The following is a 17,476-nucleotide window of genomic DNA, read 5'->3' as shown; positions in this document are numbered from 1 at the left end:
GCATCGCTTCAGTACGTTAAGAGGTTCCAGGCTTTCAACTTCGTGCCATCTATACTCTCTGGTGAAATTCAATAAGATGTGTCAGCCATCCTCATGACCTGCTATTAACAGACATCAATACAATGTCTCCAACAAAAACAGCAGGGAATGACTCAGGACCTTTTGTGGTAAGGAGTGAAAGCCCATATTCTCTGTGATAGTCTGGTCACCAGGATATACCGCTGTCTTCCAATAGTTTGGATAGGCCTGAGTTCGATTCCTGTCGACAAATAGAGGAATTTTTAAAGTTCACTTCATTCGTGGCTGTAGTTAGCGAATCTTAGGACGAGGGTGAAGGATCACCCCGTGAGTTATTCCAGGTTTTTTGACCCACATAACAAACAAGTCATCCCGTGAACACACACACTTCTTCATAAATAATACACTTACGGTTATGAGCGAAAGCCTGTAAGCAGTTAAAATGCCAATATTTATATATATACAATACATGGCCTCCTTAGAATTTTTAATGATTGGCTAGGTACTTTCCACTACAGAAAAATATTTATGCAGTTGTCAGTTCTCAAAACTCAAAGATCTAGCCAACCTGTAGACTTCGGGACAAAAGTCAAGGCACTGCAAACTAAAACTATTTGATAAACTTCTGTTCCCAACCCTGTCTCTATAATTCTTCTCGAAAAAATCCTCCTCTATAATCCACTGTAACATTAAGGGGCGTTCCACAGTTACAAATCTGTCGGATATTTCCTCAAGAGTTCCCGAAGCCTTTTGAATTTCGATTTTGGTTTCGATAAACGAAGCCAATTGTTTGAAGTGAAATCTTAAGTGAATATTTGATAGAGTTATCATTGAAGTTCTTCTCCATCTGTGCCGAGAATTCTACAACCAAGAACACGTTATTTAAAAGAGGACTCTAAGGTCTTATCAAGCTCTTCATATAGCATATCGCAAGAAGGAGGAGTATTGTCCAACCTCTTTTTTTATCGCTGTACTCCACCCAATTGTCACATCTGTTTCTCATTTTTTCTACCTTGCAGACAACAAAATTCTTCAAGACTATTAATGCTATAGATGATTCACAGCGTCTTAAACAACACTTGAATGCTATCTTCCTGTATTATTTCAATTCTCTTTGTTCTTAGCTTAGATCCCCACAATTATAAAAGATCACCAATAATGACCGTTTCTTTCAAGAAAAGCCCTACCTGTTTTCAATTTACCATACTAGGAGCACAGTTTTCGCAGAGGTTTTTCTTACGGATGCAGGGGCCATCTTTGATCGAAAGCTGACGTTTCATGATCACGCGACCAGCTACAATGAGATGGAGAAAGCAACATTGGCTTCGTCTCTCTGATTTCAACCCTTCCATTAAATATGTCAGCAAAATTTTCCACCTTGAAATTTTGTATGCAGCGTGCAAATTTGGGCAACCACTGGTTCTCAGATAAATATATAAATATTTCAATGGATATAGTCTACGTGTGTTTGGTGCTCTTAGTCCGCAGCCTCTTGACTTCAAGTGAATCATGGAATCTGCTCTTGCCATTGAAAATTAATCCTCTTGTTTATATTATCCAGTACATTTTTAAGCCTATCTGCCATCTGGTATTTGTTGATGAGATCACCACTATATCGTATCTGAGGTATTATGGCCATAGTTGCCAATAGACTCAAACATATTCTAGTCAGATTTTGCAGATATACTTCGCTTTTAATTTTCCTTGTTTAATTTAAATTATTTTTTTAATTATTACTTTTTTTTTTTAATTTTCATTAACGTATTAATTATTTAAATTAGGGATTTTAAATATTAATTATTATTTTTATTTATATTTACTTTTATTTCAATTTTTCTTTCTATTCTATGCTTTCTACTTCACTCTCTATTCTATTTTATTTGTATTTCATTTTATTAATTTCTTGTTATTTGCATTATTATGTCCGATACACTGCAAAAACCACTTTTATATGACTATGATAGGAAAAAAAAAACACTGAAGATTTCTTCTATTATTATTCACTATGATTATTACTGTTTTTAGAAAAAGATTATTAACCAATCGGGCTAGTTGAAGTATCCCACAGCGAGTTATTTATGGCTGGAAGTAACAATATGTTATACGATTTAACTGGAATTTTGGTTTCAAACTGAGTGTCATATTAATTTATTTCTACTGATGTTTTTGCATTGAATTTGTATTTTTGTATTGATCTTTTTATATATATATATTTTTTTTTTTTTTTGTGAAAACCCCAAACACGAGACGTATTCGAACCTATAGCATTTAGTACCGTGCATGGGTTGGAGGATTAGAAGATGAAAGAAGATATTTGTTGACATTGGACTTGAACTTCTGTAGACTGTAATTTTCATGAAATATGTATGAAGCAAAGTTGTTACAGAAAACGGCAGTTGAATGAATAAACGAAGAAGATGAAAAGTTGGTTTTGTGAGTTTGAAGATGGACAGTAAATGGATATTGGCTGATAGTGTCACGTGTTCGGACTTCTTGGAAAGAGAGAGCGGGGATTATAGAAGAAGAACAGTGTCCATGGAAGTATCTGTAGAAAAGGCATGCAGCTGAAATAACAGAGAGAGGAGAGACTCTGTTAGAGATGAGTCAGTAATTAACCTAATTGCCCTCTTCTGAATGGAATCTACAAGCCTGAGAGAGGTTTTGGGGGCACCACCCCAGATGTGGGAACAATATTCCATGGCAGGGCGTATTTGCGATTTATACAGAGTGAGCAGCTGTTTGGAAGAAAAGTAACGCCGAGAGCGAAAGAGAAAACCAAGTTTTTTAGATGCAGAGGAAGAAATATTTGTAATGTTCTTGTGCCAAGAGAGATTAGAAGTCAGGGTAATCCCCAAAAGAGATATATCACCTTGCCCAAAAATCGGAGTGTCACCAAAGATAAGCATAGGAGCTGAAGAATCCTTTTTTGCGAGTTATAAGACAAGACTGAGTTTTAAAAGGATTGAAGTCAACTAAGTTGTTTTTGTCCCACTGGAGATCGGCATTTAAGGAAGTGGTTGCGGATATTCGAGAAGTTGAAGCAGCTGATTTAGCAGGGCAAAGTTTTTCAAGCTGAAAAGTGGAATGCAATGTGCTATCATGAGCAAAACTGTGGATAGGATTTCCAGTCAATTAATATACAAGAGGAAAAGAGTAGGGAGATAGAACTGAACCAGCATTAGTGGAGAAGTTAGAAGACAGAGAGCCATCTACCATCACTCTCAGTGCGCAATCTGAGAGAAAACTGGATAACCAATTACAAAAAACAGTTGGCAAACCATAAGATGGCATCTTGTTTAGAAAACCTTTATGCCAAACACGACCGATGGAAAGCCTTTGGGAGGTCAAGTGCAACTGTTTGTGTTTCACCGAACTTTTCCATTGAATTTGTTCATAAATGGGTAACATAAGCCAGAATATCACTAGTGGTCCCAAACTGACAAAATCCATACTGGCTATCGTTGATCAGACGGAAGGTTTCTAGAGAGTTTAAGAGTTGGCGGTTAATTGTTTCTCCATTACTTTAGAAAGAATTGAAGTAATTGCAATGGGATGATAATTGGATGGGAGGCATTTGTCACCGCTTTTAGGACCTGGCTGGATATGAGCAAATTTCCAAGCAGAAGGCAAAACACCTTTGCAATAAGAAAGTGAAACAAGCGGCAAAGAACAGGAGTAAGTTCAGGGACATAGGTTTTGAGAACAAGTGGAGAAATACTTTCAGGACCAGGAGCTTTCTTAGCATCAAGATTCGTCAAAATCCATCTGACATCCTTTTCACGGAAGACCACAGGAAGCATTAAATGGAGCGTTTTGGGAATGGTGGGAAGTGTTTTACCAAGATCATTAATACATGAGTTGGAAGAAAAATGGAATGACAGGAGGTCAGCTTTATCCTTGGCTGAAATGACAATAGAACCATCTAGTTTTGACAGAGGTGGGAGCAGAGATGGGCAAAAGTTGCTGCCAATAGCTTTGGCAAGAGACCAGAATGCTCGGCTACTGTTAGGGCAAGAAGCAAGTTCAAAATCTAGTTTTGACTGATTAATAACTGCTTTAAAATTGTTGCGAGATTTGGTATAGGCAGAAAATGAAACTGAAGAATTAGAAACAAGCCAATTACGATATGCAACAATCTTTTTTTGAACAGCCGTAGCACATTTATTGGAAACCCAAGGTTTAGATAAAGAGCGAGATTTTAAGGTGGAATGTGGAATAAATGATTTCATTCCTACAAGAATAATTTCACTGACACGACCTGAGCAAATGTTGATATCAGAAGTTTTGAAACCGTAATCCAAGGAAATATCGCAGGTTAGCCCATTTTGCATTCTTGTAATGCCAACCAACACCAGACTGGAAATAGTCATGAAATAAAGCCTCCATTGGAGAAGAGACAATCACCAATTTTTGATTTGAAGTGACTAAAGGAACTCCCACTTCGATCGTGTATGTAGAAGGGTCGTTTGTGAAAAAAAGATCAAGCGTGTTGGCTGTATGGTTAGGAATGTCCGGTATTCTGGTAGGTAATGAACAATCTGTGTGAGGTAATTAGTAATTGCAAAAGCCTCAGCATCTCGATCAGCTGGGTCGGTGTGACTAGAAAACGGAAGCCAGCTGGAGTTGTGAACATTAAAATCACCAAGGAAAATTACCTCACAGTTAGGAAAGTTGGACTGGAGAAAGTGAAGTTGCAATGAGAGGAAGTCAAAGAGTTCCAAGTGATTAGTGGAGTTGGGAGAACGGTAGAGACAACAGATGAATTTGACAGAATGAGGTAGAGAGATTTTAAGCCAGAGAAGATCGAAAAGAGAAAATTCCAAATTATCCAGTCTCTGACAGGGAATATTGGAACCGACATATACACAACTACCATCTTTGAGGCGAAAGGAATCATACAGTGAAAAATTTTGGCCACTGAGATGCGCAATGGTTGAATCAACTGATAACTGAGATTCTGTCAGAAAAAGCACATGGGGTTTGGCCTACTGTAAGTGGAAATGGATATCATTGAGATTAGAGCTGGGACCATATATATTTATGAAATGAACAAATAAGTGTTTGGGAGTTTAGATCTTTTCGCAGATAAGTTGGCTCTATTAGTTTGAGAATTCATGTGTATTCAATAGTAAGAAAAAATGTGGGGGGCGTGCTGTATGAAGTAATGAAATTTTTGGATATGGCATACACATGGTAAGAATATACCCAGATCCTTGACATAACGTGGCCCCGACAATGCCCCCCGCATACACACTGTTCGGACTTCCTCCAGTCACTATCCGGCAGAGTAGAGGCAGCAAGATTATACACTAGCTGATCCGGAAGCTTCCTAGAGAGTTACCAATAAGTTCGGTCCGGTGTACTAACTAGCGGCCGGCATGCGAACACCGTTTTAGAGCTGTACCCTCGAAATGTAAGAAAGTTTGGATCTCGCCATGGTGTTCATCATAACCTCAATAGACATCAATCATACTGCATGATGGAAAAGATGGGGAAGGATTGACTGTAACTTAGCTATGGAGACTAAACATGGGTTCCACCACTTCAAGCCTCCAATAAGCAAAGTGGTGGTATTGCACCGGTTGATTAGAGTCATCTACCACCTAATATTTCCTGGTAGCACAGAGGGGCTGCATTCCTCCGTGTGGGATGTGCGCCGCACCTCGACCCCTGCTTACGTTGATTCACACCTGGGTGGTCACCCACAGTGTGCTTGCGCATGGGAGTTATACCCAGGATTAATAACAGTCTCACCATCGCGAAGGTGTTAGCAGAGGATTTAGCTGTCACAGACCGTCCGGACTTTGCCGAAATTTGGTAACTTGACTTGAGTGTCACCTGAATATCAGTTACATCAGCGTTTTAGACTCCCAAGTAGCAAGCACAGCTTGTCTGACATATCTGAGAGAATGTCTGCGACATTTTGTCTAGAATTTTTATTGTTTTTCAATACCGAATTTTTTTTACTGAATTTATTGATCTCTGTACAAATTTGTATATTAAGTAGTACGTACGATTTTTGCCTTTTATTTCTTTATTAATGATTTGAGGTTAAATTAATTTAATGATATAAACATCGCCCGATTCCGTTTTAAGATGAAATTTCTAGGTGTGGCGAGTCAAAGTTGTTTCCCTAATAATAAGTGCGATCATCTTAAAAGAGTAATGATAGCTTCTAATTGAAATAAATAAATCTGAACTGCTACCAAGTACCAAACCATAATTAGGAGAGCAAATTACTCAGATAATTCTTAGAAATTTGATTTGAAACTTGCATGAGAGATGTGATTTTAGCCAAATCATGAGTAAGCATTGCAATAATGACCACATGACTGTTATTATGCAAAGTTTATTTTATTGCTTCATTCAGCATGTTACACTAGATGATCTGAACGTTACCAAGTGAATTCCATCTTCCTAGATTAGGCGTAGCAGTTTCCATTCTTTTGATGCATTTATTGGCATTTCCCAATGATTGTCTTGACACAGTCCTAATGGAAATAAAGAAATAGATAATATTACTTGACCAATAAGCATTGGAATTGTTTTAAGGATCATCAGGTTTAAATTCACAGATATTTGTGATCAAAAATGGGATCAAAATATTTAATTATTAAAATTCAATTTTAATTATAAAAACCATTTTGAAAGCAACCATTGTTCTATAAATCTATTACTTTCACAAATTCAAATAAAAATTCACTTCTAGGGGTTCCATCCAGCATCTCGACAGGAGCACCATTTTTTCTTTTTTGGGTACTGAATGTGCGTTCCCAGATAAAGAAATCGCCCGTGGTTTATGCATTGCCTGACTACTTCATTAGGACCATGGATTTTTGCACTGTATGCCACAAAATCGGAGAGGTTACATGGAGTATGACCACAACGATTACTGAAAAGACATGTACCGGAAAGCGTTTTCAACCGTGCAAATATATTGCGCTGAAATCACTTGACCGGCAATGGCAACAGATCTCTAAAGAGGTTTCATTACAGCTATCCACCGCGCCAAATGTGTGGAAGAGTGAAATGAGCAACTGCAATGAACTGGAAAGGTGAGTTAATGAGCACAATCCTCTGCACGTCGCTCCAGGAACTGGGGACACTTTTATTACATCACTGGTTCAATGTTCCTCGTGTCGCCTTGTTGACCCCGTTCTAAATCGTGTTGGAATAGTAATTCGGGAAAAGTGGCAGTCTATACACTATTTGCTTATGGTCCTAAAGGAAGTGGTCAATCACTACGTGAGTGGAAGGATGATAGGTTCGAACAGGAATTGTAAACTCTAGTCTCTGAGCGGTAGTACAGTGGTATTGCCACCGTCCTCCCATCACGGGGTGTAAGAAGCCCAGGTTCGAATCCCATCGATAACGCGAGCAAGTTTAGTGGTTTTTTTTCACTCCGTGGCTGAGTTAGTCGGTCTCAGGCGCAGATAGCAAGGTTTTTTTGCCAGTAAAATTAATTTTACCTGACTCAAAAGGTTTAGGATATGGCATACATGGATGTATATTATGAAGTAGTGTAAGGATTCGTGTATTTGGATCCTTACGATGTACATGTACTTGAATACTACAGCCCCATAAAGTTTTCTCAATAAAATAACTCATTGTGTAAAATGGGTTATTTTAAATCTCAGTAAAATCTCAATAAGTCTAAAAGAATACTCACCACGAATGGCTTTGCCTTGTCGCATTTCTGAAATAAAATAAAATCAAGGCATCATATTATACATCGGATAATTGCAATTCAATCTATTAATCATCAAAATTAATAATCATATTCATGATCATACTAATCTATTCATTAATTAATACTATATTCGTGATCACAGTTAATTATCTATTCATGATCAGGTTGGATACTGTCAGGTCCCGAAGGAGCAGCACGGCACTCATGGCGAAACTGCTGCTACTCACAAGCCCGCCATTACAGGAACAAACATCGGATGACTCTTGCAGGGGTGCTTAGTTCATCATTCTTAGACAGGAAGGGTGTAAAGAAGTTATTTGGAGATGAAAGTTATCGAGGAGTTACGTTATGGCAGTCTTCAGAACAGAGAGTCGATGGCGGATGTGCATAATGTCTGGGGAACTTCATGTACTGCAGTGCATCCTGCCCACATTGAAGCCTGGAGGAAGCCAATTCATATTTATTGATGCATTCCTGGGTGTTGGCCTGTTTCTCATTGACCGGGCTCCGACCGTTGGTTGTAATAAGAAGCTACCAAGGTCGATGGTTTTATCGTAGTATAAAACTATCTTGTGCAGAGAATATTGAATGAGGACCGGAGAATATTTCGTAGCACTATTTATTTAGTGACAAAATAATTTATTTTTTGTTCACCGATTTAGGAAAGGATACGACATTTTCTCACGTTAAGCCCGGGTTTCCATCTGCCACATTATTCTGTTTGATTATGGAGTGACCTCTAAAGGTCAAGAGAATCCTGTTCATTTGCAACGGTAGTGTAGCCCTTAAGAATATCTGAGTAACTCAGGAAATTAATCTTTGCTGTGGAACCGTTTCTTCAGCGTCATTCGTGCAGATATTGAAGAGCAGATGGGAATTAGGGATACATTAAGGATTCTTGTAGCCGAAATAAATGGTCTTAAAGAAAGGCTTTCCCTGCAACCTTGAAGAAAAGCTTCTTACCACAACTATATTCTGTCTTCTGACAAGGAAAATGTAGCTCTTCTTACAGCTCACAAGGAAAGTATCTAGGGCTAGAGATAACGATTCTAGATATCAGTGGAGTGAGACAATTGGCAGTATGCTGTAAGGAAGCATCTTTATCAAATTTGTATAGGTGTGGTTGACCTAGCGGTTTTCGGTTCGAATCCCGTCGATGACTCGAGGAGCTTTATTCACTTCATGGTTGAGATAGTTAGTCTGAGGCGTAGATAGCAAGGTCCCCCCCCCCCCCCCAATGAAACTCGGGTTTTTCGTCCAGCAAAGTAGGCAACTCGACCATAGAACACACGCAATTTACGGACATAATACCCAATGCACGGCAGATGAATTTAATTATTCTGGTGGCTTAAAAATAATAGTTTTTTATTATTTTTTTGATAGTTGTGATCTCGATTCAGATAGCAGCCAGACTTTTAAAGATAGGTGTGTTATGTTAATTAATCCGTGTTATTTCTCGATCAAGATTGGTTTGAAGTAATTGGCCCAGGCTTTCTTTTAATGGATGATAAAGCCTGTACGCACAGATCTTTTATAGTGAACTTACATAATCTTTAGGGGATGATTACACTCCGTTTGGCATGGCGAACAACATCCCTACTCTTTGACCCAGTAGAGAATGCCTGGAATGCTGCAGGCGGGAGAATTGTCCTTCACAGACACTTTATGGAATTTGAGTTAACCAAATTCCATAAAGTTTCTGGAATTTGCGCAAGAATGGGAACTGATAACTCAAGCAACTACAAACATCTTGTTCTCTCATAAGGAGTAGATATTTCATGAATCGCAGACGCCCCATTTCTGACTGTCCATTAGCTCATTTGCATAACGCTGTAATTTCAGATTGAAATTTTTGAAGTCTTTTTATATTACAAAGCACATTAAAACGATCCTATTTCCTCTTTCAATCCAATAAAAAGTTTAAACACATTTATGTCTTTTGAACATTAATGTGCTTAACGAACTGCACCATTACTTCATGAAATAATGTACAATTAATGTATTGCATATTTTAGTGTATAATATCATGCATATTTTTGAAAAATAAACTCTTATTCTAATAAAAAAAGAAAGAAACAAACAATTATATTGTTACTTACTTCGTTATTATCCTGAAAAATTTCCTGAGTACAATTCTTTACCTGAAAAAGAAATATTTTATTTAATTAATCATCATAGTTCAGAACACGAATATGTACATCGCTTTTATCAATAGTTTTTGAATATTAACACTTACATTAGCTGATAACTTCGTTGATTATATATAAATTGTTTATGAAAATAATATTTTGCGACTTACTTTATTGTTGTATTCTCCAGGGCTGCACATTTTCTCTAACATTTCATTATTAGTTTTGCACACAGGTTTTCCATTTGTGACACAGTTTTCAATTTCTTTGGCATACTGGAAGACAAATTGTAATAGTATATTTCGAATTTCTCTTTGTATAGTGCCGTCAAGGTTTAAGTAATAATTTTAAAGTGATTTAAATAAAACAGAATTTTAAATAATGATTTAAAGGATTTAAATAAAAACAAAATAATGATTAATATAAGAAATATTTTTAAATGATGAATTTAAAATCATTAAAATACTTATTTAAGCTTTTTTTAGATTTAAATATTCTGAAATGTTTAAATATTTAAATAATTTTAGACACGTTTTTTTTTTTTTTAATCCAATGGAAAACTTTAGTAAGTTTTTTTACACGCCATATTTGGCTACTTACCTCCTCTGGAAATTTCTCTGAACACTCTGCCTTAACCTTTTCTAGATGTTCTAAGGAGAAATAAATATGAATGAAAAAAAATTAATAAAAATATTCCAGACCACACTGATTGGCCAATTTATTAGAATCCTAATAAATTGGCCAGGCAGTATACATGATAACAGTTGTAAATTAAGTGCAGTAAACCGTCGCTTTAACGGATGTCACATAGACAGAATATTTCTCACTGTCATCTTTCATCAGCCTGCTTTGCATATCGGACTTCAAAGGGAAATCTTTTCCCAAACGTAAATAAGACTTATGGGGATGGCAGAATCTAAAGGAGGTAGTAAAATAAGTAAGCAACCTTTGGCCATAATTTTGAGGTCATCTTTGAATTCAGATGAGGTCCATATAGATTCAAGATCTGTAAATGTCTCTTCTGTTCACAAAAGAAGATGAAAGGGGAAAAGTGAATAATTGCAGACCTTAATTTTGAATTTAATTTCAGTTATATGGCAATCGCAGCATGGATTTGTTAAGGGAAGATAAATCTGACAAATCCAATTAGCTGTTAGGAGGCAGTAATAAAAGAACTGGATGCAAAAACTAAATTTGAGATCATACGCCGAGACTTTATTAAAGGATCAACATTGTGAGTGGACTGGCTCAGGGTTCAATGCTAGGTCCTTACTATTTTACATATTTAATGACATTGATGAAGTCACATCAAGATTAGCTTATGTTTGCTGGCAGCACAAAGGTTTGCAAAGTGGTTACAGGCAAGAACAAAGGTATGCATGCCATTGCAACAGGACCTTGAAAAATTAGTCAGATGGGCTGAGAAATGGCTACTGAAATTTAACCTTGATAAATGCAAGATACTTCATTTAGGGAGCAGTAATCCCATAATAATATACCCATTGGTCGCAAGTAGAAGCTAAAAGGTGCTGTAGTCCCCTTATGATCAAAATAAGGTGAATTTCTTTTACTGATACGGGATGACTGAAGCATGATGATTCCCGGAATACTGCTTTAGTTCCCCTCCCCCTGAGAAAATTTTCATGCCACACTTAACAACACTCAAGGTAGTGCAGAACAAAAAGAAAGCTAGGAGTAACCTATAGAGTCCGACATGAAGTTATCTGAGCCACATAGACAGGCTGCTAGGACAAAACACGGGTGTCGGTGAATGATTAACACAGAAATTTTTTCAGCAGTGGCATAGAGCTAATATCCCATTGTAGAAAGCAATGGTTGAGCCGCATCTTGAATAGTTCACACAAGTTTGGATGACGCATTTCAATAAGAGTGTGCAAGGAACTGGTGCACAGAAGAGATTGGTCAGTGAGACAACAAAAGGAAAAGAACTCGTACTAAGAAAACCTTCAGTTCTGTAAATGAAATCGTCTAGATATACAAAGCACCTGCGAGATGTGATTGAAGTGTTTAAGGCTTTAAACACTTCAATCACATCTTGCAAGTGCTTTGTACACTAAATGCTAATGGTATCCTTACTCTTTCTTGGACAATACACACAAGGAATCATAAATTTAAATGGAAAAGGATAACTGCAGGACAGATATGCATAAATTTGCTTTTAGCCGGAGTGAAATTGATTGTTGGAACAAACTACCATCTGGTGTTGTGGAAATATTTTAAATAAACTTAAGAAAGAATTGGATATATTATTAGAGGGGGGTGGATAGATGCAGTGATTATGTTTTTGGAAAATGCTCTACAAGACAGCATCCTTGTATTATTTGCCACCTCTAATACTATGTGTACCTCTAGCTAGAGAAACTGAGAATTCTTCAGACTCCAAATAAGCTTTAGTCAGTCTGATGCTTCACATACATAGCAGTAAAATGTAATTTTACTTCATTGCCTTTTATTCATAAAAAAACACTTTTTCATAATATTTTGAACTAGGCGCCTATGTATTTTTCTAGTTTAAGGGCCAGTCGTATTTAGGAGACAGGTTTCTATCTCCCCCATGTATTCCGTTTAATCGAGTTTTCGCAGTACTTTTGTATAACTCTAAGATGTCAGACATGGAGCAGTTACTCTTTGACCGTCCAGCGCAAATTTTAACATTTCTTTTGGGTCTTTTCAATGTCCTTTCAGCTTCGAATTCAAAGCAACTGTTTGGAATATTCGCTTCTTTCCGGCGAAGCGTGATTTGTGTGGGATGGTCTTCAGAGAGAGAGAGAGAGAGATCAACCGATTTAGCTGTATTGATCTCAGGCTTCTACCTGTAAAAGGTGTTTCTTAAAGTCTATTAGCTTTAGGTTAATAGAATTGGTTATTTTTGTTAGGTAGTCTCCTGGGAGAAACTTGGTTATCAGCTTTAAATCATCTGCATAAACATATTGTATAACGTTTATTAGCATCATGGGGCTCGGTGAAGATCCGTAATATTTAAATTTAGAAAGATTCAACGAAGTAAAATATATGTTGCATTTATCATTAGAAGGAAGTCTGTGGAGTTTCATATTTGAAATCATTGCAGGTTATATCCCTCGCCTGTAACAGAAGAAATAGTAATTCTAGATCTTTCAATGAGAATTTCCTTCCACAGCAGCAGCAGTTTAATTGTGACATGTTTTAATCTATTATTGCCCTCTTGAGGGAGTTTATCAACTGAAATAATTTTTAGCTTCCTTACATTTTCGCTGAACTATATTGATTCTTTTCCCTATGGACAAAATGGTCTATGTATTCATCCACCTCAGAGTATAAATCTTTCATGCTCTGATAAGGCCCATTTTGAAATAAACTACCACAAAATTCGTTCTTCATTAACATTGAGATGTTTCACCATTTTCCAATGCACGAATCTTTATAAATAATATTAAAACATTATTTCCATCCATTATCATTCCACTCCAATTATCACTCCCTCTATAATCATTCTCTCCAATATGCCATTCAACTCACTCACCATAAGTTTACATCACAATTTAACTTCAAGCTGATATCATGATCTAATTGAATTGTTAATACTTTGGAAATTCGTAATAAATCTGAACATAAAACTTCTCAAATATTGCATATCTAGTTTCCTGTTTCATTGTCCACAAATCAGCAATACTTTACGTTGGTAATATTAAATTTAAATCGGTATCATTTTGGTTAATGATTCGATAAGGTTAAGTAGTTAGAATACAGGAAGGAATATATCTACTTACCACATCCTGCTGTGGTATAATCCTCCCATGTGCATTCGCTTTCGCTTCCAAGCGCAGTCGCTACAACAGCTACAAAGATGATAACACACTTCATATTGCTTATTTCCTTAAAGCGGTTGAGACAACAAGATCAAGATGAAATTCATCCCATCATCTTATCCTTATATATACGTTGAGTATAGTTGCACAGCAGCAGCTGTACAACTACTACTCTAAAAACTATTGCTGTTCTTCTGAGGAAATCTTTAAGGAAACTCATTCTTTGCTTCCATTGGTCACGACTGCTGTTTGACTTCCTTTCAACTTGATTGGTCTTGGTATGTCGTTGGTGCCTTTCAGTTATTCGAAAACAGGCATCCTGGAACGACTTCGGAAACCATGTCTCGATATATGGTTTTGATAATCTAAGTGAGCATAAAAAGAATAGTATATTTAAGCCTTCATTTCAATTTGAAACACGTAGTGCCACATCATTTAAAAGCCAGTTTACCAGTCGATATTTGAGTGGCAGTAGAATCGCGTATCCTAAGAAGTCCCAAGTTGAACTTTAATATTTGCAAAAACAAACACTCTTCGGCTCTTTTTTATTACTTGAAGTGCTCTAATGGGTGACCTTTTACTAGTAGATTGGAACGTTTATTAATTTTATTTCTTTTAAGTTTTAGCAATAATTTAAAATTTTGCGAAATTCCGTTTTTTGGTCACTGGTTAAAGCACTCATTAGTTATATTGAAAAAGTCTGTTAATTATTCTTAGAATTTTAGAAAAATGCTCATTAAGTAAATTAGAATGAGAAGCTATTAATCTCAGCCAAATTTAAGTTTGGAAAGTGAGGAATTACGTGAAACTTTGGCGTTACTCCAACGCAAAAAAGCTTGGCCAATATTTATTAAAATAACTTTGAAATTAACGAATTTCAATGATTTCAAAAAGGCATTGCTATTACACGTGCTTGTACATGTAACGAATATTATAAATATGAAATAGTAACAAGGAATTCTTCTTCTCCTTTTTTTTCCAAATTTCTTGTGAAATTCAATGCATGTGATTTCTGCCTGACTCAAATAAAAATCAGATGGTAATACGTAGTTTCATGTGTCTATCTATTAACCAAGCGTTTCTCTCTAATAGATGGAAAGATATCCAATGCCAACTAAAAACAATACAAAAGGACAAAAAAAGCTAAACTACATCTGGGAAACAATTAGATGAGATAAATGATTAAAATTCTTTGCAAAATGGTACAAACATTTTCATGGAGGCCTCGTTAACATTCAGGATATTACAGTAAATATATATTTTGTCATTCTATTGTTCATTTAATCCCTGTGAGATACTTTAAAGGAAATTTATTCATTTTCTGGAGTACCATACTTGTTTTTATAACGATTAGTTCCTACCTCTTGCAGTTTCAATATACTGTACAATGATTTGTATAAACGGTATTCCATTTTTAATATGTGTGAAAATAGCGCGTGTCCCCTTCTTCTAATTTGACAGATATTTCACTTATTTTGAAGACTTGAATTCGGTGCATCTTGATGCTAGTTGATGATGTGCCATTTAGATTCAAACAACACAACTGGTATAATTAAAAATCACTAGAAAAATATGCTGACTATCTAGGCATAATCTACATAAACACTTCTGTAGATTATATCACTCCCACACAGCAGATGGAAGTTTGCTCCAACGATCAACGATTCGCTGGTTGAAGGTAAATTTGCGCACATCTATTCTAGATCCGTCCGTCCTCAATTGGAATTTATGTCCCCTAAAGTGTATAGTGTGAGAAGAGGAAGAATACCATCAGAATTAACCTTCTTTAATCCATTCAAAACCTTAAACACCTCAATAGATCACTTCGCAGGTGCCTAGTCTTGAGACGCTAAAATTTTAAGAACTGAAGCTTTCATTGGAAAGACCACCCTTTTTTTTTTCTTTTCACTATGCTCATTGCACTTCTCTGCACTCGTTCCAGCAGATCTACACCTTCCTAAAATCAGGCCTCCAGACCTGTACGCAATACTGAAGATGCAGTTTGACCATTGCCTTATACAGCGATAATCACCTCATAATCACTGCTGGCAAAATTCCTGTATGTCATTGACCAAACCACATGAGCTATCCTGGCAGCTGCCTGCACATCTCAGATTGATTCATATCGGGCCGCACAATTATAATCCAAAAGCAATGAAGTGGCATACAGTATGTATGTGTTGTTGTCAGTGTTATTTGTAGTGTTTTATTGATAATATTTTGACAGTTTATTGACTTCACTCAAATGTTATTGTCTGAATATTGTTTTAGCTAGAAACAGCGAATATAATATATTTCAGCTTAGTGTACTCATGAGGGAATTTCCACCGTTGATTCTGCTGTCTCATCTATTCCGAATTCTCGTTAATGGTGATGATAATCTCTGTACTAAAGATGTAGGGAATGCGGAGATCATAAGTTCAAACTTGGCTTATTAATGGACGAGATTGAGTCTCTGAGTCGTACTGGTTTCTCTTGAATGTAATAAATCTGGGAGCTCAGCACTTCCAACAAACAGGCATTCCTACAATTTGGAATTACCTGAAGAGACCGACCACTCTCTTTAGGTCAATTCCAAGTATAGTATAGATGCGGATCGCATCTATACTACTGGAATAAATCGTATTCATTTCAGGGTATGAACAGTGCATAATTGCCTCATAAATAAAAACAACCAGCCATCTACACCCTCCCTATAAAACTTCGTCTAAGAGTCATGTGGTAATTAAGCATCTGAGACGTTAAGTATCTCATCTGATGTCCCTTGGATCAATTATAATAATAAGAATGAACATTTCAGTTTCATAAGAGTATTCGCGTGATAATCAGGAAGAATATTTAATTCTTCTGCGACTTCTCAATAAAATAATGCCTCGAAATCGTTTCCTTGACAGTTCTTTGTGAAGAAGTTGTTTCTAGAAATAATGTCACCTTTATTTCTCGTTAGAATGAAACACCTGCATTAAAGCACACTGAAAAGATTTGTCAGACACAATCCAACCAGCTAACTAAACACTACACAACAGGATGCTCTCCAGTTCCATGGAAGCGAAACAATAGAATAGCTCTGTTAGATATGGATTGCGTGGAGGCTTCTGCATTTTCATGAATATAGATGGGTGGAGCACGTCATAACAGCCTTTTCTGTATCTTGAATTATTCGTTCGATTGCATTGAAAGGATATGAATACAGGTGTGATCACCACGCGCTTTGTAGAAGGGAAAATATCCTTCTGTAATGCATGGTTCCGGATTCTTAGAATGGCATTGTGTTATGAGTATTCCATCAGGAACGACAAAATTTAATATACTCTTACAAACTAAATGAGAATATTTATTGAAGCAAATAAATTCAAGTAGGACAGAGAGAAGTGCGAATAATTATTAAGGTTTGATTAGTAAGATAAAATTGGTAAAATTAAGGTTTTAATATTAAGGTTTGCATATTAAGTTGAATATGGTAAATATTAAGATTTAAATATTTTAAGGATTAGAAATAAGGAGGTTATAGAGGTGTAAATTGAATAGCAGTCAAATGGAAGAGTAATAACAACAAACAATACAAGAGGGAAAAAAGTAACAAAACAGTGGCCCGTACTATGGAAGGAGTGGTCATTTGTGTACAGAAGAGAGAAGGTTGGAACGAGCGGAGAAGTATGAAGCTTCTTTGATCTAAGCTTCACCTAGACAGAAACAAGAAATGAGCGCACAGTTTGTATTTATTGTCAAGAAAATAGAGCCACTGTGGCGGGCTTTAGGTAAGTTGGCGCCATTTAGCAAGAAAAGTGTAAACACGAAAATAGATATTTTTGGAGCGATCTGCATAAATC

General features: G+C 36.4%; 1 protein-coding gene across 1 annotated transcript; it reads right to left on the bottom strand.

Moving 5' to 3' along the window:
* Positions 1-6,365: 6,365 nt before the first annotated feature.
* On the bottom strand, positions 6,366-13,731 carry LOC150076197 (uncharacterized). The gene is made up of 6 exons (XM_090387635.1): positions 13,608-13,731; positions 10,438-10,487; positions 10,008-10,112; positions 9,808-9,849; positions 7,688-7,714; positions 6,366-6,509 (listed from the first exon to the last, which is right to left on the bottom strand). Exons 1-6 carry the CDS (start codon positions 13,699-13,701, stop codon positions 6,474-6,476), a joined length of 354 nt encoding a protein of 117 aa, XP_090243761.1. The 5' UTR covers positions 13,702-13,731; the 3' UTR covers positions 6,366-6,473.
* Between the last annotated feature and the right edge of the window lie 3,745 nt (positions 13,732-17,476).

Source organism: Mastigoproctus giganteus, chromosome 13 (assembly GCF_048544385.1).
Source record: "Mastigoproctus giganteus isolate SK-2022 chromosome 13, ASM4854438v1, whole genome shotgun sequence".
Classification (NCBI taxonomy): Eukaryota; Metazoa; Arthropoda; class Arachnida; order Uropygi; family Thelyphonidae; genus Mastigoproctus; species Mastigoproctus giganteus.
Note: the sequence above shows the minus strand (reverse complement) of the source record. Positions and strands in the feature narration are given on the sequence as shown.

Excerpts from the sequence above, each read along its gene's own strand:
- LOC150076197 (XM_090387635.1), bottom strand. The coding sequence starts at position 13,701 with ATGAAGTGTGTTATCATCTTTGTAGCTGTTGTAGCGACTGCGCTTGGA. Across the intron at positions 9,850-10,007 it reads CTGGAGAATACAACAATAAA|GTAAAGAATTGTACTCAGGA; the intron begins GTAAGTCGCAAA and ends TTTCTTTTTCAG. Across the intron at positions 6,510-7,687 it reads ACAAGGCAAAGCCATTCGTG|GACTGTGTCAAGACAATCAT; the intron begins GTGAGTATTCTT and ends TATTTCCATTAG.